At 39.4% G+C, this 22,403-nt stretch overlaps 2 protein-coding genes across 9 annotated transcripts in view; one reads left to right on the forward strand and one right to left on the reverse strand.

Moving 5' to 3' along the window:
* LOC111336401 (calcium-activated potassium channel subunit alpha-1) overlaps positions 1-16,899 on the forward strand; it is a 28,693-nt gene extending 11,794 nt beyond the window's left edge. For 2 of the 8 annotated variants that reach the window (XM_088748047.1, XM_088748054.1), the window contains exons 12-31: positions 145-227; positions 457-526; positions 1,121-1,186; positions 1,326-1,415; positions 2,195-2,313; positions 2,823-2,891; positions 3,029-3,112; positions 3,524-3,600; positions 4,337-4,396; positions 6,682-6,792; positions 8,993-9,103; positions 9,964-10,060; positions 10,427-10,529; positions 11,357-11,452; positions 11,927-12,013; positions 12,355-12,396; positions 13,013-13,301; positions 13,912-14,042; positions 14,206-14,400; positions 14,587-16,899. In XM_088748047.1, coding sequence (XP_088604173.1) covers positions 145-227; positions 457-526; positions 1,121-1,186; positions 1,326-1,415; positions 2,195-2,313; positions 2,823-2,891; positions 3,029-3,112; positions 3,524-3,600; positions 4,337-4,396; positions 6,682-6,792; positions 8,993-9,103; positions 9,964-10,060; positions 10,427-10,529; positions 11,357-11,452; positions 11,927-12,013; positions 12,355-12,396; positions 13,013-13,301; positions 13,912-14,042; positions 14,206-14,400; positions 14,587-14,811 — 2,205 coding nt within the window. In that variant the 3' untranslated portion in view covers positions 14,812-16,899. Of the gene's footprint in view, positions 1-144; positions 228-456; positions 527-1,120; positions 1,187-1,325; positions 1,416-2,194; positions 2,314-2,822; positions 2,892-3,028; positions 3,113-3,523; positions 3,601-4,336; positions 4,397-6,681; positions 6,797-8,992; positions 9,104-9,963; positions 10,061-10,426; positions 10,530-11,356; positions 11,453-11,926; positions 12,014-12,354; positions 12,397-13,012; positions 13,302-13,911; positions 14,043-14,205; positions 14,401-14,586 lie in introns of all 8 variants that reach the window. The other 6 variants (XM_088748050.1, XM_088748048.1, XM_088748049.1 and 3 more) reach the window with 6 other exon arrangements.
* LOC148739996 (glutamate receptor ionotropic, NMDA 2B-like) overlaps positions 15,307-22,403 on the reverse strand; it is an 8,061-nt gene continuing 964 nt past the window's right edge. Inside the window, exons 2-7 of the mRNA XM_088748055.1 lie at positions 21,868-22,403; positions 20,820-21,457; positions 20,241-20,408; positions 19,591-19,793; positions 18,727-18,893; positions 15,307-18,235 (exon numbers count right to left, since the gene is read on the reverse strand). The exon at positions 21,868-22,403 is cut by the window's right edge and continues 78 nt beyond it. Of these exons, the coding sequence (XP_088604181.1) occupies positions 17,695-18,235; positions 18,727-18,893; positions 19,591-19,793; positions 20,241-20,408; positions 20,820-21,457; positions 21,868-22,403 (2,253 nt within the window). The 3' untranslated portion in view covers positions 15,307-17,694. The remainder of the gene's footprint in view (positions 18,236-18,726; positions 18,894-19,590; positions 19,794-20,240; positions 20,409-20,819; positions 21,458-21,867) is intronic.

Raw genomic sequence — 22,403 nt, forward strand, 5'->3', positions numbered from 1 at the left:
TGAGGTAAAATTGTCATTACAAAAAGTCCTTGAAATTTCTAAGTAGGGTCCTGGAAAGCCCTTGAAAAGTCCTTGAATCTTTGGCCTGAAAAAGTGTACAAACCCTGTGTAAACTAATAAAGAATGGTTTGCATTGCATTTTAGATGAAAGTGGCTGATTCCTGTATTGTACTGTGTAACAGAGAGTGTATTAATCCCAGTGAAGAAGATTCAGAAAATATCATGAGGTGCTTTAATTTTATAATGTGTAAGAGGGCCTACAAACTTTTAACAAGTCTTTGAACGTTTTTTTCATGAAGAATTGGTTCACCTGTCATCAAAATATATACCTTCTCTGAAAAAGTGATTCCTTTCTAGTCAGCAACAATTTTGGATGAAAATTAGTAGAACAGAATGTGAGAAAATGTTTTAATTTTTTTTTCTGCTCGCATAATGGGACTATATCTTTAATTTTAGAGTTGTAGCTGTGAAGAATTACTACCCAGGAATAAGGGTCATCATCCAACTGCTACAGTATCAGAACAAGGTACATGTTAAGCCCTTAACTCCCTTAGCATATAATTATAGGCAAGTTCTCTATACTGTACTTTGTATGTTTTCCAAGGTGCTGACTGGGAGGAGAATTTGCCTGATTATCAAGACTTTTAATCTTGAGTTTGTGATCATTTCGTATATTCTCCTTGACCTAAATTTTGATTCATGGGGGATGCTGTTGGGAAAAATTATATGCTTATCGCTCTTAAGAGGTGAAAGGTAACAAATGTTTAGAATGTTAATGATATTAGTGATTTAAATTAATATTTATCAATAAACAGACTTGTTTTAAGATTCAGGGGTTGAAAACTCGTTTATGTTGTTTAATTATAATATTGAATTGAAATGAGTTACCAGACTGAATGAATAAAGGATTCCATACGGTATCATGAAAACGGAGTCAAAATCATGGGTGTAACTGTTTCAAAAATTGTTTGTTCTTGGGAGTTTTATTTCGAAAGTGGTCTTTGAAGTGAAGTTTTATGGAAACTCATCATGTTGGATAGTTGCATATTCAAAAAAACAGTAATGATGTAATAACAATAACAACTTACAACAAAAAACCACAAATTCCATTTGTTTGTAGTCTTACCTACTGAATATCCCATCTTGGAATCCCAAACGTGGAGATGATGTTGTTTGCATCAGTGAGGTAGCTGTACATGTATTTTCAACTTAGAATTTTTCACTTGACTGTCTTGTTACTGTATTATATTAATTTTTGATGAAACATTCAGATGGTGGATTTGTCATTATCCGACTGAGTTTTTCTTCTTTTTTTTTTTAATCAGCTCAAGCTAGGATTTATTGCCCAAAGCTGTTTGTCACCAGGATTTTCAACTCTACTGGCAAATGTTTTCTCAATGCGATCTCATGAAGCAGTAAGTGAAAGACTCTTAAAATTGTGAGTGAAAATAAAAAATCAAGCACCTCCTACCTATAAAACCACTATAGGCAATGATAGGCAGTTCTTCAGAAACTGGGGGGGTCCAATGGGAGTGGTTTTGCACAGTGTTCATGTGATATTTATTATATTTTCACGCAATATGTGAAATATTTAAATTTATTATCCAACTACACCTAGACGAGTACGAATAACGCCATAGACGAGTACAAATATCACGCGGTATTTGTACTCGTCTATTGTAGTACCGGTTAAACAGGTTTTGTCGCATCGCGCAAGCGAAGAATTGGTTGTAGTTACGAAAAAAAGAAAAAAGTGGCGGACAATTTGAATCATATTTCCGACGACGAAGAGTCAGAATGGCTGGCAAATATGGATCTAAGTTGATTTGATGAATCGAACGAAGAAAAAAAGCTTGACGACCAGAAAATTTTTTCATTTAATGAAGAAAATAGAAACAGCAACACAACAACGCGTCAATTCCGTTCCGCTTCGCAAACTTCTGTCACGCACTCCCCGTAAATAAATATCCGCGAAATTCGCCCGCTGAAACAACAGTTTGGCGTGTTGGATAATAAATAACTTATTAGACGTTTTGTTGTGTAGTATCGCTGAGTATTTTTACTCGTTATTTGTATTTTGACTCTCCTTACGGGCTCGTCAAAATACGGCACAACTCGCAAAAATACTCAGCGATACTACACAACAAGACGTCTAATAAGATATATGTATTTTTTCTTTGATGTATATTTTCAGTCAGATGCGACAGAGTCAGACGCATGGAAGAAGCATTACATTGAAGGTGCAAACCTTGAATTGTACACTGAAACGTTATCAAGTTCCTTCAAAGGGATGACCTTCCAACAAGTTGCTGAGTAAGTTCTACATTTCTTAACTGCAAATATGTGTCATGCTAATCGTCACAGGTGTCCAGAAGGCAAGGGAGAGAGGAAATCCTGTAGTATTCTTTGGCTAAATTTGAATGACATGAACCAGTTACGTTTTAGGCATGGAGAATGTTCTTATCTTACTTTTTGATGAAACATCTCAACGGGTCCGAATCTTTTATCTACGAATCTGATTGGTCAATCGCGCGCTCGTATTAGGCGGTCCACACCTTTTTTTTTAAAATACGAACCACGGTGTGGAATCTTTCCGCGCCATTTGCGGCAAAGCAAATAAAAGAAATCCAGGAGGAAAACTAAAAACTATTTATAGGTCTAGGTCAATGTGTATGGGAAAAATATTGTGTTCCTGGTGTTGAGTGCAGCCGTCGGACTTCGGCCTTGTGTTTCACGACTTTTGTCAGGGACCCCAGGCACAATTTTCCCCATAAAGACTTTCCGCGCGATAAATAAAGTAATTAGGCTTATTTTTTGGACAGGATTTGTTTTGGCAAGCTTGGCCTACTGCTCATTGCTATTGAAACTATTAAACCTGATGGAGAGAAAGTGTAAGTATCCATGCAACATCAAAGCCACTTTTTATCGAGAATTTCCTTAGACTTGATTATTAATTGGCCCCTCGGAATAATTATATTTCATTTCATTTTATTTCTTTTTTTTTTCTTTTTTTTTTTTTGCTCTCAAGATTCAATATCAATCCTTTGGATAAGACCATTGAGCAACGGACACGAGGATATTTCATTGCCGATTCTGCTTCTGAAGTCAAGAGGTATGTAAATAAATTCTTTTGGTTTTTTAGGTGATAATATTCGAATGAATTACAATTTCCCTCAACGATCGCATTCGTGTGGAAGAATTATTGCAAAAGACGAATTGGAATACACGCATTTGCGTGTAACTCACTGCACGAGTGTAATTTTTCTATTGCATATGCGTATCTACACGCACTGAAAGTGTGTGTACCACTTGGATTACACACGCTGACAATGTTGTCAACAGTTAGCGTAAGTTTATTAGAGTATCCCAAGTTAAACTTTAAGGGTCGTCTTCAAGAAAAACGTATTTGTACGAATAACTTTTCTTTTCATCTCAGATAGTTTCCAAGAAACCGTGACCTTCGCGTTTTCTTCCTGCTAAAGTGAGTTTCATAACCGATAAGTTACTTTTGATCTTTTTCCAGGGCTTTTCATTACTGTGTGAATTGTCATGCTGATGTGAAACAGCCAGAGCTAATAAAAGAGTGTGACTGCTCCAAAGGTACAAAAATAAACAGGGTTAACACAGCGTTCTGCCCCTAAAAGCTTAAAATATTCACCCTGTCCTTAAAAACTTTATGGAGTACTTGATTGTCTTTGTGGTATTGATTTAAATGGTGTTTGTAAAGGCAAAAACTAATCGAGTAGATTTGATTCCTTGGGTCGTTGAACTTCTTTGGGATAATCAAAGGAGCTACTTGTACACCACGGCTCGCCAACTTCAGACAATTGAACTCTAGTTTTCCAAGGTTGTCTTTTGCAATCCACGAAAGTCTTGCCCATCCATGGCCATCGCGTTTCCTTTTTGTTTTACACTTTTTCCTTTCGTATTTGTCGAATGAGCCGAACTACTATTTCAAAATAAGAAATAAAGTTGTACAAGAAGCTCCTTGGACTATGGAAAGTTTGTTCAGATTTCACCAATGGTAAGTTATGGTCAGGAAGTGAAATTGCCACTTTTTGAAATGACTGATGATGAAAGCACTCTTGACACAGCCACAAATCTTTCACTCATAAGAACGACCAATTTGTAACTTCTCCAAGCTTTCAAACAGATAATTACTCTCCATTTTGTAAGCTGAAGCTGAGAACTATACAGCAAAGTTAAATATGTCTCTTTAAAGAGCTGCTTAAGCCTGGGCCAACCTTCGCTTACGGTGATGTGAATCTGAGTACAGTCTGTTTATAGATCTTTGCACTACTATACTAACCATTCGTTATACTTCTTCTAACTAAAGGAACCCTCACTTTCCGTGGACTAGGCAAAGCTGTTCTCATCACTGCAACTGCCGCGAGTAGTTAGTATCTATGTGTTAACTTTAAACACTCTCTTATATTAAACACTGTTTGATAAGTTCCATTCTTAAATGTCAGATCGACTGTTTTCTGCTACTGTTGTTCCATAAGAAGCCCTTTTTCATCCTGATTTTAAATTTCTTTTAAAGCACGTTCTTTCATGTATGGAGCTCGCCTCCAGCCTATCTTTTTGGATTCTTCGTACGCTTAACTGTCCTTAATGGGATGTCGTGTAATTGGTGCAAGCAACTGTTGCCCCTTTTTAATTTTTCCAGCTTCTCGTAAGTTATTAGCTTATGAAGCAAGGACACAAAAGTTTCTGCTTTCTTGTTGTTGTATCAGACCTAGAGTTCAGAGGGAGAGCTCACGGGCTAACAATTGTAGGCAAAGCTTGTTCTACACTAGAATCTGCTCTTCATAGAAGGATCTTTATTTAGTGACTGTGCAGTTGCCATTCCTTTTCTTACACAAAAAGCATCACAAGTTTGTGCATTCGCTTAGTGTTGTCTTTGTATTGTGGTGATTTCCAGTCTACATCAATCGCCGTTTCTTCAGTGCTACACCTTTACCTAATTTTCGCTTTTCCTCTGCCAAACCACTGTATTCAATGTACAGTCTCTTAATATGGTTCCAGTTCCGTATGTCTCTGGCAACACCAGGTTCATTATGTATGGGGATTTAAAATGTGCCCATCAAACACGCCCATATGATACATATAAAAAGTATCAAGGTAAATGGTGTGATGACATTTTATGCCCCCATACATAATTTTCTGACCACACATCATATTTTATGTGTCACTCCACTTCTGATTACGCTAAAACACTACACCAACACAGCCGAGCATTTTAGAAGAGAACTGTAGATTACAATTTCTCTGCCTACACCAGACTCGAATCAAATGAAAAATAGGAATTTATGGAATAGGATAACTGAGCATTGATTCATAAATATCTCTCTTCAGTGGACCATATTAACCTTGTCCCTAGGGGTTTCTCGGTCAGTTTTGGAGATGAAGGCTGGTAGAGAAAAAGCACGCAGGGCACCAAGGCTCTGCCCGATAGGTTATTTTTTGCACTGGTGATATTCAAGAAAAATTTCAATTATTATTGGTTCGAATCGCTAATAACGGAGATTCCAGTTGGTTGGCCTTTCTTTGATCCTAAGCGTTACCAGACCGGGCGCCATCTTGGAAAAAGCAGACCGAGGAATTCCTGGGAAACCTGGGTCGAACTCGCTGGTGGGATCAGCCTTGCCACATGTGGATCTAATAGGTAGCTTAGCTAACCAATTAGTCCACGGTAGCTCAGTGATCTTTACATACTGTCTTTCATTAGCATTTTTAAAGTCAAAAGTAAGTTTCAATGAGACCTGTATCCACTGTTAAAGTTACGGATAAAAATCTAAGCTTTCTCGGGGTCTGAGTTTCGAATCCACGTGGGCGACTCGGAGTTTTTTCTTTATACATCGCAAGCGAATAACGCCGGACCTATTTGTTTACCACTGATAGTTATTCCTAACCACATTGTGTAGCTAACTGTTTTTTTTACGATAGTCTCTTGGAGATCCTTGTCCTTTCCTAGACTGAGTGTTTTGGACACACTGCTTACTTGGCTTGTTCTCATTGTTCTGCATCTGTTATTGCATAATCTAAGCTTTGCACTCTTACTGGACTAACTTAAATCTACTAATCTGACCACATGCACCTGCACTTTAGTTGGCTGTGGAGACCAGTTTCAAGCGCTTCTAAGGAGTCATTTGAGCCTAGTTGTTCATCGACTTTGAGGATTACATTGTCAGTGCTCCAATTTTTAGAGATTCTCCCTTGATTTGTAACCTCAGAATTGACTAAATCAAGGAAGAATTTGAAAAAAGCTAAGAGGCACGTTTGCCTAATGTGGATCAAATTGTTTAGAAGGGTTACAGAGATTCCTAGGATATATTTATGACTGGAACCGAATAAAGATCTCGGACTCGATCGAGTAGTTTGATCGTCCGAGGAGGTAGTATTCGGTGGCTGGAAAAGAGTGTCATTGGTAGCCAGAAAGGAATGTTATTGGTAGCTGGAAAAATAGTGTTAATGGTAGTGACTAACGTTTTGATGAGTTAATCATTGACGACTGTTAATCCTGGGTTCATCCCAGTTACTGTAAGGATCCCGGATGTTTGTGACATGAATTGCGACATTTCTACATTTGCCATTGGATGGAATGTACAGACGGCGTGGAAACATTGAGTGTTGAGTTTTGTTTTTCACGGTGAATTCCTTTGATTTTGTTTATTTAAGAAAACGAGACAGATGTTCAGTTAACTGGTTTAGTCAACCATGCTGTTGATCATGACAAAGCCTACTTGTGTTTTGCACCAGAAGGCAAACAAAGCAATGGCAAACCACCAGGCAAGTTTAAAGTGTGATTTTGATATTTTGTCTCATTCCTTTTAATGGCATCGCGCATCTTTTGTGCGCATGTTTTCACGAGTGATAGCACTGTGTAATGAATAAAAAATACAACAAGAAAATAGCGGCTTTTTTTGTGTTGCTGTATCTAACTGAAGAGATAAAAGATCTTTATCTCGGAAACGGATTCGGTGATCTATGATCTTTTTGCTATAACCTTCTTAGTCTGATGAGGATTCTGCAGCAATTTTCAGCGGGGAAAAATACTCCTTAAGGTCATTTTAGGCGAATGACCTAAGAACCAAGACTGGTACCTGCAAAATTCCTGGCCTGACTGCTGCTTCTGGCGTGGTTATGGATAAGACTGGTTGTTCGTTTGTTTGTTTGTTTTTTTGTTTTGTCAACCAAATAGGAGTTATTGTGCCTAGTGAATCACCATGGTTATTAAGGATGAGGGACTACACTTAAAATGGCGAGGGGCTGTCTGAAAGGACCCAGAATGAATCTCTGAGGGATTCGAAAGAATCGTAAATTTAAGTGACTCGCTTTTGAGAGTTTCATTAGGGGTTTGAAGTCTCGTGTTGTTTTGAAATACCAATAGGTTAATTTCTTTCAACTCTGAAGTGGAAATTACTTTATTTTACCTGTTTCATAGTGCCCTTGGATTCGTGAAGCAATTTATGCACTTGCAATAAAAAAGAAATCGAGTAAAGTCACCTGCACATTAAAAACAGTAAATTAGTCTTTATAACATCACGAATATATTTTCACAAAGGCATTGTGTACAAATAGTAGGAATAGGAGTTGGTAAAGTAGATGTTTTTTATATTTTCCTCGTCTTATATTCAGATGTTTTCTTAAGTATTTCTCGTCATCTTTTAAAAACCTTATTGTCTGTTTACTAGATGGATAAGTTATATCTAATTTAACGTACTCTCTTAATACTTTGCAAGAAAAGGACAGTTTCAAACGGACTGCAAAATGACCGATTTGATCCAAGAAACTGCTTTGTCTATTCATGGAAGATACCAAGTTTAAAGCCACAGGTTGACATATTTAGTTTGGACGAATTTTGTGCGCATCTATCGACAGTTGAGTTTAGAACAATTTTCAAGTGATTCGGGGTTGCTTTGTTTTTCGTTTACTTCGCTCTGTGATTGGTCCAGAAAACTCGTGCCACTCTCTTAACCAATCAGATGCAAAACTAAAACCAATTTCTTGGTTGCCCGCGTTTTCCCGCGCTTTAGGCAGCTTGTCGGTTTTTACTTTGAGTTCTTATTGGTTCTTATAGGTAGTTTCCTTTCTTCTGATTGGCAGTTGTGATTACTTTGGTTTTAGTTTCCCGACACTCAATTAAAATGCGCTCTAAGAGATCAACTTGTGCCGATTGTATCGTAACCGCTTACACACGCTAAGGGAGGGGAGGGGGGGGGGCTCTTAGTGGAGGGGGAGAGAAGTGGACTTAATCCAGAGATTACCGTAACTTCATCTCAAAGTCATCTTGTTTGAAAGTGCTCTTCAGGAAACAGATAACTGAATAATTAGTTAATGAACATATTCCCTAACTCGCATGAATTCGGTTTTCATCGGGGGCAAGTTAGGGAATATGTCGCAAATTTGTTACCGCTGAACAACGTGAAAGTAGGCCTGTGTAACCCTCCCCCCCCCTCCCCCTCCTTACCCTCACTTACCCTCTCGCGTTATTAGGACTCATATTTTTTATGAGGTGAAGTTCAAGTGATTTAAGGAAATTAAGACCAATTTCTGATCTAATTCACGAGGAAATGAATAACAGCGAGAGAGAGAGAGAATACTTTGGCAGATTTAAAAACCATCAGTAGGGTTGAATGTTTGCCGTATATGCGTGGATATCTAATTTAGCTTCAGCAAGTACTAAGAATAAAAGTCTAGCTTTCTGCAAGTTCGCTTTAAGGGTTATTTCATAGATTCTGGAAAGCCTTATGAAGAAAGTCATCTCCGGTCATTTTGGTGACGTCACAGTCCACTTTCACTTCAGCCAACACTGCTCTAGTCCATCGCAATCACTGACAGTTGCATCCTCATTTATAACGGTCAAGGCGTCACTTCATCAAGCTGTCATCACCGTTCATGTCACATATCGCCACAAATTCACTTTGACATAATTTTCCTGAAAAAAAATTGAGACCTTTTTGCGTGTCTCTCTAATTTTGATCCCTAGATCGACGAAACGTCAAACCTCATGGTAGTTCAAGAAATCTGATACTCGTGGAAGCCGTGTGGAGTTCACAAAATGCATCTGTTAGTGACACTTGCGAAGAAGTGGAAGAGTGTAAGAAAGCGTTGGACGTTGCTCCATGTCCGGCGAGCGTATGCGAAACCCGAAATTGTCTTTCCTTGCGAGCGCTTGTTGGATTTTTTTAGGCTGTAGAATCTTCTGCACAGATAAAAGCCTGCCAATGACATTTTACGATTTGAAAGGGCTGAATATCGTTTTGTACTTAAGAAATTTTTATGAAGAAGGCAAACCTTGCAACGCTAGCACGCGCCAGTGGTACGCTCTCTTTCTTTGGTTTTACTGGCCGGAATTTTCTGCTAGAACTGGTTTAACCGGACTAGATTAGACTGGGTATTTACTAAAGTACTGTAAGTTTGTACGTGGAAGTTCTCCTTTTTTATTTATTTTTTTTATTTTTTTTCTTTCTTTTTTTCTTTTTGTTTCACTGCGATGCAAATGATCATCCAGTTACAAGTTAACAATGGAATCTTTTGACATGTCTTTTTTTTTTATCGATTGAGATCTTCTACTCTTAAGATGCTGACTGTACACTCCTTAAAAAAAAAAAAAAAAAAAAAAAAAAAAAAAAAAAAAAACAAAGCCAAAGTTAATTTATATATCAAAGCTGAGTATTTCTATTTCTTCGGAAGCGATCAGTTTGGCATTTTTATAAGTTGTTTGAAATCCTTCTTGAAAGGGCTGTAACAGGATTACAAACTGCTGTGATTTTAAATGAGGACTTTTTGTCTTCTGTAGCATTCAATTTGCAATTTAAATGAAGTTAGCTTTTTTCCTGTTAAAATAAATTTTTGTAAAGATAGTGTGATAAAGTTTTATTCCGTTATTTATGGCACTGTCTAGTGAAATTATTGCAATAATGAAATTAAAGGTAGTGTTTCTTTTCGCATTTTAAGTCAGAGCAGTCGACCCGAGACTGTCCTTCAGTTTAGCAACCAAACAAGGGGGAGAAGCAAGGCAGGGAACCTATAAAGTTCTACACAAACTTAAAGCGTAAGTAGCTTTTGTTAAAGTATTCTGGGATTGCATTGGTTTAGCTCTACACTGCCTTCCTATTGGTCTAGAAAACTCGCGCATCTCTTCCAACCAGTCAGAGAAAAATTTAAACCAACCGCGACTTGTTCACTCGTGTTTTCCCCCTCTGTTGGCAGAGAGATATCCCATCATTCGCTGGGCACCCTGTGTTTCAAAGTTTCAGAGCAGTGGACTCCCTTCTCATTTTCTTAGAGCACAGCGTTGGATATACAGCAGCCTCGAAAGATATCGCTATGAGGTTACCTGTGCAAAGGAAGGTGTTGTTTGACAGTGAAATCACAAGAAAGGGTTTTGCTAATATACTTCTCTCACTTTTGTGTTCAGCATAAAAGAGCAACAAGCGAATGATGGTGAAAAGAGGCCTTGTTTTGACATCTCAGGGACGTTTTATTGGTGCCAGCCGACGCGATTTGAGGATGTTTTGCTGGTATGTTTGAAAGAATAAAACGAAACGTAAACCAGGAGAAACAAAGAGGGACTGGTGTGTCATGTCCCCCCTCCCCCCCCCCCCCCATTTTTCTCAAACCTCTCATTCCCAGGATACAGTTATCAATTGACCGCCTTGTCTGCCTCACTTTTCCGGTAAATTTGGTGTCAGATCATAAAAGTTGTCCCTTAAGCGATACTTTTTTCCTTCATCTCCTCTCTGCTTGAAAATTTATTCACATTGTAAGGAGAACTTGTTTTTCGGCTTATGGCCACCTTTGCGAGGGAAAGAGTTAAATGATTTTCAAAGCTCCTCTTTTTTTCAGGATTACCCATGTACTCTGAGATTCAGGTTGGCTGAGTCCTAAGATTGTGCTTTGCTTTTCTACAGAACCCACTCTCGTTAATAATTTGGATATATCGACAAAGTTGAAATAGCAAATTGGCCACCGTAACGATTACAAAAGCTAACGTTTCGAGCGTTAGCCCTTCGTCGGAGCGAATAGAGGAATTGTGGGTTGTGTGAGCTTTTAAAGGCAGAAAATGGAGCTACGTTATTGGTGGGAACATGGCAACGAGAAAAACAAGAATAAATTAGTGGAATGAAAAGCGTTCGATTATCCCTGTGGGATTTAGACTGCCGGTTTGAAAGATGAGCTTTTGTTCAAGATTTTTACGGTGGCCAATTTACCATTTCAACTTTGTTGATATATCCAAATTATTTCGTTACCCCCACCGACGCAGCCCCAAACAGCCACTCTCGTTAAGGCCGCCAGGGAGCTATTTCTTGAGTTACAGTGTTTTAGCTTGTTCTTTTTTCCTCAACAGACCCGAGAGGATGCTATGAATATCGTTTTCTCGCACCATATACTTGTTTGTGTTTTCAACGAAGAAGACGCCCCGCTTTTGGGGTTGAGACCATTGGTGAGTTGACCAGTTCTTGATTAAGACACTTTTTCTCTCACAGGGAATAGGCCATTTTATAGTTGTGTACTTAGTTGCCAAGCCTTCGATTTGGAGTGAGGCTGAAGGTGACCTTGTCGTGATAGAGACCTGTATCTAGTAAGCATGATAACAAAGTGATTTACATTTGAAAGGCAGCAAGGTTTGTATCATAACAAGGTCACCCCTAGCCTCACTCCTGTTAAAAGGCGCTGCAACCAAGCACACAATTCTAAAATGGACTATTGGAAAGCTGTTAATGAAAGCTTTTGAATCGAAAAGGGAGGACCTGGAGTGGATTTGCGTCGCGGTCCATTTGGAGGAGCAGTACTCCTCGTTTCCTGCTCTAGACTCCAGGATATTCCCAGGCTTCTATTTTTTTGTACAATTTTCTCGCGAGAAATGAGACCTATTTTATTGATGTTTGACCATTTTACGTTTCATGTTACCTCCCAGGCCATACCATTGAGAGCTAGTAATCTGCTGCAATCGGAACTGAAGAAAATCGTCTTTCTTGGAAATAAGGAGTACATGGCGAGAGAGGTAGGTGTTATGTAACGAACGGCTTTTTTGATGTGGATGTTGCTTTGAGTACATTGGCGGACGTTCTAATTGGTTAGAGCCCTGTGATTGGTTGGGAATTTTCGCGCCACCTTCTCGTACAATCAGATACAAAACTCAAGCCAATCGTAACTGCAATTAAACTTTTAGATTTTAAAAGTGCTTTTTTTTGTATACTTTTTCCAATTGATGTTTGTGGTTTTTACTGGTTCCTCCTTTCTCAGCCCTTCCGGCATGATTAAAAATAAATGGACGTGAAAATGATTCAGTGCCTCGTGGTCTACTCATGTTATAATTTTGTATGTTTCGTTGTCTAATTTCAGTGGTATCAGCTGTGCAATTTTGAGGATGTCTTTGTTCTTCCGGTGAGTATACGTGACGCACTAATGTTCAAGCAACACTCGTCGAATCATTTACACGCATTACAAAAGTAAAACAGGAAAACACGCGTGCACGTTTTTCAAATGACGCAGAAACTTTTCGGACCCTTAAATCGTCTCGTAAAGCGCCCGAATGAACTATTTGGAGAATCTTAGAATAAAAGAAAATTTCAGTTTCAAGAAAAATCACCCGAAAAGGACCGTTAAGTTCTTTTTAGAAGTGCTAGCCATGTCTTCTAGAACTATGCTTTCTCACTTACAAAAGAAAAATAGCGCGGATTCTCTTCGTGTCGAGGTGTGTAAAATCCGACCTTTCTGTTATGTCGAATGTAGGAAGCACTTCCCTTGTGATTGACATGTGACAAAACGACGCCTTTACTGCATGCTACCCTGGACCATAAATAGGTACCTGTGAGCTCACTCGGAATCCTGACTGTTACGGTGTAGTAAACGATCCAGAGGGAGAAGCAATGCTTTAACTCGCTAAATGCCTCGGTGACCAGGATATATTGTAGTGGTAATGAGCCTTAAGGCTCGAGACGTAAGACTCACTTCTATTCAAAATGAGTTTACAGCTACAAATTTCTGTCTCGTGTTTCAGGGGTCTCCATTTTGCCGAGCAGATCTTCGGGCTGTCAATGCAAACTTGGCGGACATGGTCGTTTTCTTGTCGCCTTCCACGGCTAGAAAAACCGACGACCCGAAACTGGCCGACAAGGAATCGATTTTAGCGTCATTGAATCTAAAAGCTATGTCGTTTGACGACGCAGTTGGAATGCTGAGCGAGAATACAAGGAACGCTTTTGCGGGTCTCGAGTTTCACGAGCCACCACAGGTGGAGAGAAGAGGCTCAGCTTATGGGTGCAATGTCCCTATTATCACAGAAGTTGGTAAGTGCTTTCAAGCCTTAACTAGTTTTCCTGGTAGGGGCGCCTTTCTGTAAGAGAATGGGATGCAAACATCAGCAGGGCACAGAGAGGGTATAAGTAGTTGGGATCTCCGTTCTCGAATGTGAATGTGTAACAGCAAACTATCAGAAAACTTGACAAATTGCTCAGGAGTAAAGTGCGATGATCTAGTGAAAGTTGAGAGAAGGAGTGAGTCCATAGTTTACTGAACTGACAAGAGGCACTTATTAAATTTGTAGACTTGACGATGCCGCATCAGTTCAAGGATGGCACTTGTCTTTTTCGTTTGTTGGTTTTTTTTTTCGCCTCTTATTGCTGTGCAGTCTCGAGGGCAACACTTTCCAATACTTTTTGTTAAGAGTGTTGCGCCGTTTCTTCCTTACTATAACCATTACCAATCTAACCTTTATGCGTTGTCGTGGATCGTTTTTCGCTCTTTAGGTTAAACTTTTCGAAAAAGATGTAATATTTATGTGGATCGTGTTAGGCTTTGTGAGCTGGTGATATGGAAGCACGAAAGGGTACTTGAGTAGAAAGCGTCAAGATTTACAATCTGTCTAATATGTGTGCGACTTTGTTCGATTTTCTTTAGCTTTTGATCAGAGTGTGCAGTACCTAGACATTGATGACGAGGACGATGACGACCTTGAACTCTATCTTACCCAGCCGTTCGCTTGTGGTACAGCTTTTACTGTCTCCATGCTGGATTCGTTGATGAGCGCGGTAAGTAGCTGAGAAGAAACTGAGAAATGTTCAAGTGCAGTTCGCCAAATGATAGTTGCGAAGATTAGGATTGCCGCGACTTTCCATTGCCTTTTTCCCCGTGACCTTTCCTCTTGGTTTAACTAAAGAGAATGTTGATTTTAATCACCTATTTTTGTCGCAGAGCTACTTCAACCCGGACGTGCTAACGCTCGTGCGGAATCTGGTAACCGGTGGAGTGAATCAGTTTCTAGAAGAGCATATCGCTGAGGGAGACGAGCTGAAAGGAGGTTTGGACGCTGCACAGACAGCAGACACCAGAAGCCGTTGTAAAATTGTGCAGATATCGCTGTTTGATGGTCCATTGGCGCAGTTCGGGGTAAGTCTTCTTCATTTCATGACTTCCCCTCGGTTAGCTTGAATGGCAGAGCGTAATGCTGCTGTTTTGGATCCGGGGCTCGAGCCTCAATCCCTGTGGATATCATAGACATCTGTGGCAAGCAGCTTGTGTAATGGCTTTGATTTGCTGTTAATTTGTATGTAATCATTTCGTGTTTCTTTTCAGGATGGTGGCAAGTTTGGCGATTTATTTTTGCACGCCTTGCAGTCCTCGTCTATGATCTGCCTCGGTCTCTTCCGCTTCCGTGACAGTAACAAGATTAACATTGGAATTCCGTCCGCCAAACGGTATGTGATTTGCTCGCCGCCATACAACTTTGTACTTCAGCAAACAGACCTGGTGTTTGTGCTGGCGCATTCAGATCCACAGCTGGAGAAATTCAAACAGTAATGAGATGTGTATTAGCTCTATCATCCGTTGCGTGACAACCTAGGATAAAATTTTAAGTCGCATTTTGTCACCCAACTGTCATGTCTCTTTCTTAACTGAGATTCGACGATATTTCGGCCAAAAGAATTGTGCACGCACTTAAGTGATAATATTAGCACATAACGCTTACATACTTTCAAATTAAGTGTTGACACATTTTGTTTTTGGATAAGTCATACTCAATTCGTGTATACAGACTCCAATTAAAGCTAGAAATAAAATTAAAATAACTGAATAGGTTCTTTTATCTCCAAGTTAGGGCTTGAATATCTCTTTTCAAAGACGTAACACATTGTTCTAAAAATAAATTATACAAATAGATTATTAAATTGACACAACACAGTAATAACTAGGTCGTTCCTGGGAATTTATTACATACGTAATGCACTACTGGTTTATTAAATCATAACAAGTACATTATACGAAATGTACGAATATAATAGGGACCTTAAGAAACCACGACGGCGACGGCAACGAGGACGTGGAAAAACAAGAGATCTAATTGGCAGAACAATAGCTCAGCACGTGCGTTTTGAAATTTTGTACATTTCTTAGCCGTCCTATGCAAAACAACGTGAAATCGCCAAAATTTGCGGGGTCTGCGAACCGAAACCGCGACGGCAAATTATTTTAATTTCCATTTGGAACTCAACGGCTTCTTTATACGTCATGCTGAAGTTGAGCTATGGCGCTGTATGAGACAGTAAGCTCCTGCAGCTATTTTTGAAATTCTAACTAAGAGCAGAAATTAATTTTTTTAATCGAAGTCTTCCTTGGCGTCGCCGTCGTGGCTTCTTAAGGTCCCTAATTTCACCCTCCCACGGCTGGGGAAGATGTTATTTCTGTTTTCAGTACTTTCAGTGTATTGGTGATAATGTTGCAAATTGTCAATTTATCCTGTTACAAGTAGAGTTTGCGATGAGAATTCTAGAAAAATGTTTTACGAGCAGAATTTTTCTTTTAGATGTAAGAAAGTATTGCCGTTGGCACTATAAAATTTTGTATATTTAATTTCTTATTTATTTTCAAGTTTTGCGTATATCTCACTGAATTGTTTAGTAAGGTATTTATTTGTTCTGACGTAATTGTTTATTTGATAAAAGAGAAAGCAGTTGAAGCATGTTATTTAAATCATATACAGTTCATTCAGTAACACATGGTTACGTTCAAAACACTGTTTTCATAAGCGCCAAAAGAGAGCCAGATATTTAAAGTGTTTTTGTTTAGTTCTTACGTACGGGTGAAAATAGCAAGTTATTAAAGTGCAGTCATACGGCGTCATGAAGCGATTTTGATGGAGAGTTGTAAAATCAAATCCAAAGTAATGAGATGGGTTCACAAAGAACTCAAAGTGAACAAAAAGAAGCAGGAACAACAACAGCAAACAATGAACTCCCCAAAGAACGAGAAAACGCAAGGGAATAATTCCTGGTTAGTTTCAATTTTAATCTAATTGGCTGAGAGTCTTGGGCTTGTTTTCCTGATCAATTACAGAGCAAATGAAATTGAAAACCGATGCAATCACGGGTGATTTTTGCAATTCGTTTGAAAATTGCTTCCGCAGCCATATTGTTGTATTTACGCTGTAAACAGTCTGCTAACTATGCTTTTCTCAGAGTTGAACGTCAGTGCATTCGCTTTTGTTTGTTTCAAGAAACAGGTATGGTCGCTTGCAATGCTCATGGATTCACCCTTTTAGGCGGATAGGCTGTCTTGATTGTCCTGAATCTTTTGAAAGAGTTCATTTTGTCGAGATAGAGCGAAAATTTAGGAGTCAAGGCAATAATATTACATCGAGTTTTCCTCTTTGGCTCGCTCTTTTTGAATTATTACGTAATATTTCACAAAAAAAGTTGTAAAAGTAAAATTAAAAATTCTTAACCCCTATTGCAGTTTAGGGAAAATTTTGTATTAAACGTCGGTGTTACAGCTGTTGATCAGCAGTTTATTTAGTGAGTGATTTTTTTAGCCAGCACGAAGTATCTGGCTACTTAAATGTCAGTTCACTCTGCGAGAGGTTTTAAATGAATTAATAAAGCTTTAAAGTAAGTCATTGTCTGCTATTTATGTCTAATAAGTATATGTCATTCAGTCACTTAGACGGTTAGTCAGCCGGTTAGTCAGTCTGTCTGCCTGTCTGCCAGTCTTTCTGTCTGTCTGTCTTTCTTTCTGTCTGTCTGTCTGTCTGTCTTTCTATCTGTCTGTCTTTCTGGCTGGCTGGCTGTCTTTCTGTCTGTCTTTCTTTCTGTCTGTCTGTGTCAGTCAGTCAATCAGTCTATCAGTCGAACAAAGGGTGAAAGTTTCTAAAAAAAAAACTATGGTGCTGCGTCGGTGGGGGTAATAGGTTATATCAACTAAGTCGAAAGAGTAAATTGGCCACCGTAACGAGTTAAAAAGCTGACGTTTCGAGCGTTAGCCCTTCGTCAGAGAGAGGAGTCGCACAGTCAGTTTCGATTCTTATTTGTCCTTGGACATCTTGGTAAGACTAGTATTCTTTTAGTGCTGATAAGTATATATAAAGAGTTTACTTACTGATGAGTTAGTCGGTCAGACAGTCGATATGTCGGTCGGTCAGCTGGCTAGCCTACAAGTCAGTTAGTCAGTCGGTCAAGATAATTCGGTTTTGTCAACTGAGTTGATAGTATGAATTGGACACCGTGAAGAATTTCGAAGCTGACGTTCGGAGTTTTAGCCCATCGATCAGGCAACCAGATTGCTTTCATCTTCTTAAATTAAAGGTTAACTCAGACAATTTTCTGAACGGGAGATTGTGGAAGCTAATTGTACTTGGGGGAAGAAAGTCGGAAGTTCCACACAAAACTATCGCTTGGAAGCGAAACTTCTTTACAAGTCATAATCTTCCACAAACTCTTGGTTCTGGAAGGTGAAAGGTCCGTTTGTGATATTATAATTACTGGCCTTTCGCTTTCCGGAATAATGGATGGTAAGCAAATCCTCTTCTCCTTTCTTTACATCAAATAGAAATCTCTTCAGGAGCCTTCCAAAGGGCCCTAGCATCTTGCTACACTTAATTAAGGTAAACACGATAAGTATTTCCGCGAGAAGAGCAAGCACTGAGAATGCCATGACGGTGAGCACAACCCAGAAAAGATTGGAAAAATCGATTGGATCTAACGGTCGAGGTTTGATTTCAATACAAGCGCTCTTGGGAAACCATCGATCCTCGATCGATTTGACTGTCCCATTCTCTTGATGTTTAAGGACGGAAAGAGAAACATCTTGCACCCAGGGGGAGTCCTTAGGAAGCGCGAAACCGTATCCTGATTTAAAGGTGGGATCTTTTATTAAACTGAAACTACAGTTCCTGTCGGAGTTAACGATTTTTCTCAGAGCTGAGTAATCTCCAACCAATCCTTGAATAATTCTGAAAGGAAAGTATTTATGTGACAAACTCAATTATGCACGAATTGTGATTGAAGTAAGTAATGAAACTGTGGAATGAAAAGTAAAAGGAAGAAAGAGAGAAAAGCTACTATCTTTGTACAAGCGAAGAAAGGAAATTAATATGTCAAAAACTAAGTGAAAGAGATCTAGAGAAAATCACGTGATTCATAAATAGTTGTTTATAACTGATTTTCCTGAAACTCGTGCTGATGATAAGCGAAAACGCACAAAACACCAAAACACCAATTTAACTGTCGCTTCTCTGAATCAGAAACTTGAAAATTGGACAATTAAGAGATGGTTTGAAAGGAAACAACGTTACGAATGTTGTACAGAAATATAAAACAAGCTGGACGGACTTTCTGTTGTAAGGATTGTTGAAACCTAAATCTTGTACTCTTACTTTCTAATACCAAAAATTTTCTCATCCTTCGAAATCTATCACAGATATGATGGGATGTAGATCCTTACCTTTTTCTCAGCAGTGTTACACCTGATTCTAGACTTTTCAATCTGTTCTTTTGCAGGTTTACCTCATAAATTTTACGGAATGATGGGTTAACGTGATGCCTGAAATAGTCTTCTTCATTTGAACCTTGCACCGCCCCTACCATAAACGAGACAGGTTCTGAGATGAGCTAAAATCAGAAGTATGCAAATATAAATAGTAAGTCAGATCAGTTGGGACAAACCAAACCTAGAGAGCAGTTTAGTTAATTTTCTTTTTCGTCTTGAAAGGCGGCTCAGATTAAAACCCTATTTCTTGGAAGTTGTTTCAGCACCGGACTGCCGTGAGGGAGGTTCAGGATCCAAGCCGTTCAAGACCCGGCACAAACAGTCCGAGTCTGAAAATAATAAGAATTTGCTTCCTTTGCTGTGACATCTGAAAAGGGTTAGACGCTCTAGACTCCGGATTAAGGATGCTAAACCGTGGGCCCCGTCTCCTGCATCTTCTACTCACTGGTTAGCGGAAGAAATTAAAGAACCCAAGCCCAAGCACTTCTCGCAAAGACTATATAGGGAACGTCGCTCCCAGTTTTGTGGTGTTCCCTTGTCATTGTTTACACAGGCTACCATGTAAACTAAGTGTAGCTTCAGAGCTGAAATAAACCAGCCTGTCTAAGTATTACTAACAAAGAAATAACTCAATGAAGTAATTAAGTAATGCGGTAAGTCGGTGACGAGGATGAAGGGACAGACGATTTGTCAGTCGATGGATCAGTCGATCAGTCTGTCAGCTAAGTAGCCACTCATGTTAGTGGCTTTGGAAGTCTGTAACCTGTCAATCAGTCAGCCATTTAGTCCATTTCAAATATTACAGTTATAAAATCTTACCTTAGGATCTTCAATGCCAGTTAATGGAAGATCAACCTTCTCTTCCACAAGGAATGCCGTCAGGTTAGCACAGTACGAGTTGATCAAGATAAGAGCAAGAAAGGAGTATATACAAGACACTAGCCTTGAACTGGTACTTCGAGGAGTTTTCTCTGGCCCAATGTCTTTTCCGAATGTCACTCCACCCACATAACTGATGGAATCTTGTCAGAAAGCAAGCGAAAACAAATCTGAATATTTTGTTTAATCTGCAGTCCTTACCGATAATTTTCTTCGTTGGGAAAAATTGCTTTCAGCTTTTAATAAAGTGAATGGGGACTCTGAAAACTGCTTCAGAGGACACTTGACAGTTGTGTTGGTACTACATGACAGGACGGAAAACGTGTGCACTGTAAGTACCTCTGGTTGTCCGATACAAAGCCTTAGAAAAATTTTCTAAGCGAGCTTTGTATGGGAAAATGGGAGGTACTTACAGTGCACGCATTTCCCGTCCTGTCATAAAAGGTGATCCGTAGATCATTTAGACACCTAAAGGGGGGCCATAACCCTCGCAAGTTTCCAAACAGAGAGAGGCTCCAACCGCGTTAACCTGGACTTAATCATCCAAGAAGACCCAAGAATTTGAGATATAGCCAACATATAGTGTATACCGAGTAGTGTGAATCCGTCTTCGTCACTGTCTTTCAGCATGTGACGATAGCCCTGTGGACTTTTCCTGTCCAACCACCATACCACAATGAAGACTATACAGGCAGTTGCCATCAGAGTCAGCCATAGACGTACGTGGAACGGCTTCAACCAATGGTTTTGATTGATTACTGGTAAACAGTGGACAAAAAATATCTTAATGATATGATGAAAGGTTACTTTACCAGCCCCCAATAGGCTCAACCACGTAACCAACAGATTTTATGCCCATCTTTGACCTCATGCTACTTCACGAGGAAATACTATTTGAGGAAACCAATCAAAAAAAGGAGTAAAAAATTGTGGAAGAATTAGAATGCAAGAAGAATGCTGCAATCCAATGTCTTAGAGAATCCACTTTACCACTTCATCAGGTTCTGCTTCTCGATAACATGCTCATTAAATGCACGCACACTAAACCAAAACAATTCAGGCAATGCACGAAATACGCGGGCCTCTTGCCCATCTTTTTACGACTTTTTACCGACGAATTCAATAAAATGATATCAAAAATGAGGGGCAAAGAAACCACTGATTTGTACCTTCAGGTTCATTCTTGTTTACGAGAATACCAAGCTCCAGGAGAAGTGTGGGATGAGCAAAACTGATCACCTCTGCTCGACGTCTGTTCAAGCCCATTTCCAATGACAGCATCGCCTTCCTGGTGATTAACTCCTCAACGATTCCATTCCAAGAACCATCACTTTCATTCACTACTCCATACTGTCCATCGGGTGCAAAATAAATGTCTGCATCAAAATTAAGGTCTTGCTGCAGAAACGATAAGAAGTCTATTGAGATCCCGAAACAGCAAAATTTTTGTGGTGCAGAATCTGCCAAATATTCCCCCTGGTTATATTTGTAACAGGGAACGGACCTTCCAAGACACTCCTCGGCTCCTAAAGGGTCATCTTTATAGACAAATGGTGGGTATTCGTTCACAGCCACGTGGACAACTGGTCTAGGTGGCTTAGAAATGGGCTGTATAGGTTTCCCGTTTGGAGCTATAAATCTGTCCATGGCTAGGCCAGTAGCTGTTCCCATGCCTGTACGAGACCATTTCTTCGTGCCAGCTATATCCTTTTTCAAATTCCAAACTGTAAAGGCTGTTGTATTTTCCATAGATTCTTGATCATCGAGGAGAATGCTTGCACTTAACAACGCACTCTTAGCCAGGTGTCTAACCATGGAAATTCAAAAACATAATTCAGCGTAAATTTGCGGTGAGAAACAGCACAACGCTTGTCTATCTTTGTCGTGAGAGAAAATAATAAAACTAAAAGTAATCATTAACGATTCATTCGCAATCCGCGTCCATCTTTTTCATCCTTAAACATTCTGGTTTCCTTAGGGATTATTATTTCTATGTTTGTGCCTCTCTATCTTACTACGCCAATATGTTGAAATGTGTGTCACTTCACAGGTAAATTAGCTCATTAAGAAAAAAATAACTCCAAGTTTCGCGAAGTAGCTTAAGGACATCGATAATTTTACATAATGAGATGATAAAGATGATTTTAAATCTGTTAACTAAAAACAGGACTGGTTGATTCAAGTCGGTAATTTTCAAAAAAAAATTCAAATGGCTACCTTCCAGCGACACTCCTTAATGTCTCGCGCTTGCCTTCTTTCATGCAGTCCTCCAGGTTTGAATGTTCAATGCATTTTGTGACACTTTCTTCAAAGGAAAGTTGAAACAACGACATGGCATCTCGAAGACTGTTTTCATAAACAACGCCGTCTCGATATTTCCCTGGACGTTTGAGCGTTACTTTCAACATTCCTGGAGTAATCGCTTGAGGACTCGTTGTCAAATGGCTGGTCATCTCTGTTATTACCCAAACAGTCGTCCGCTGCTTTTTGTCTGCTACCTTTTCAACTATCTCAAAGAACTGCGCATGGTCGTAGTGGCTTAGCCTGCTGTGCATAATCACAGCATCGCTTTCTTGGGCAATTACTTCTCGAAGGTCAGATTTTGTGCTATTCTCAATCGCGTCGTCTACCAGCCATAGTGTTTTAAGTATTTTCCATTTCGCCTTAGAAGCGTAGTAAAACATACCATCAGCAAATATTTTTCCCTCGTAATCGGCAGAAAACACAAAACAGAAAGTCTGCCATCGTTGTTT

This window comes from Stylophora pistillata, chromosome 2 (genome assembly GCF_964205215.1).
Source record: "Stylophora pistillata chromosome 2, jaStyPist1.2, whole genome shotgun sequence".
NCBI classification, from domain to species: Eukaryota; Metazoa; Cnidaria; class Anthozoa; order Scleractinia; family Pocilloporidae; genus Stylophora; species Stylophora pistillata.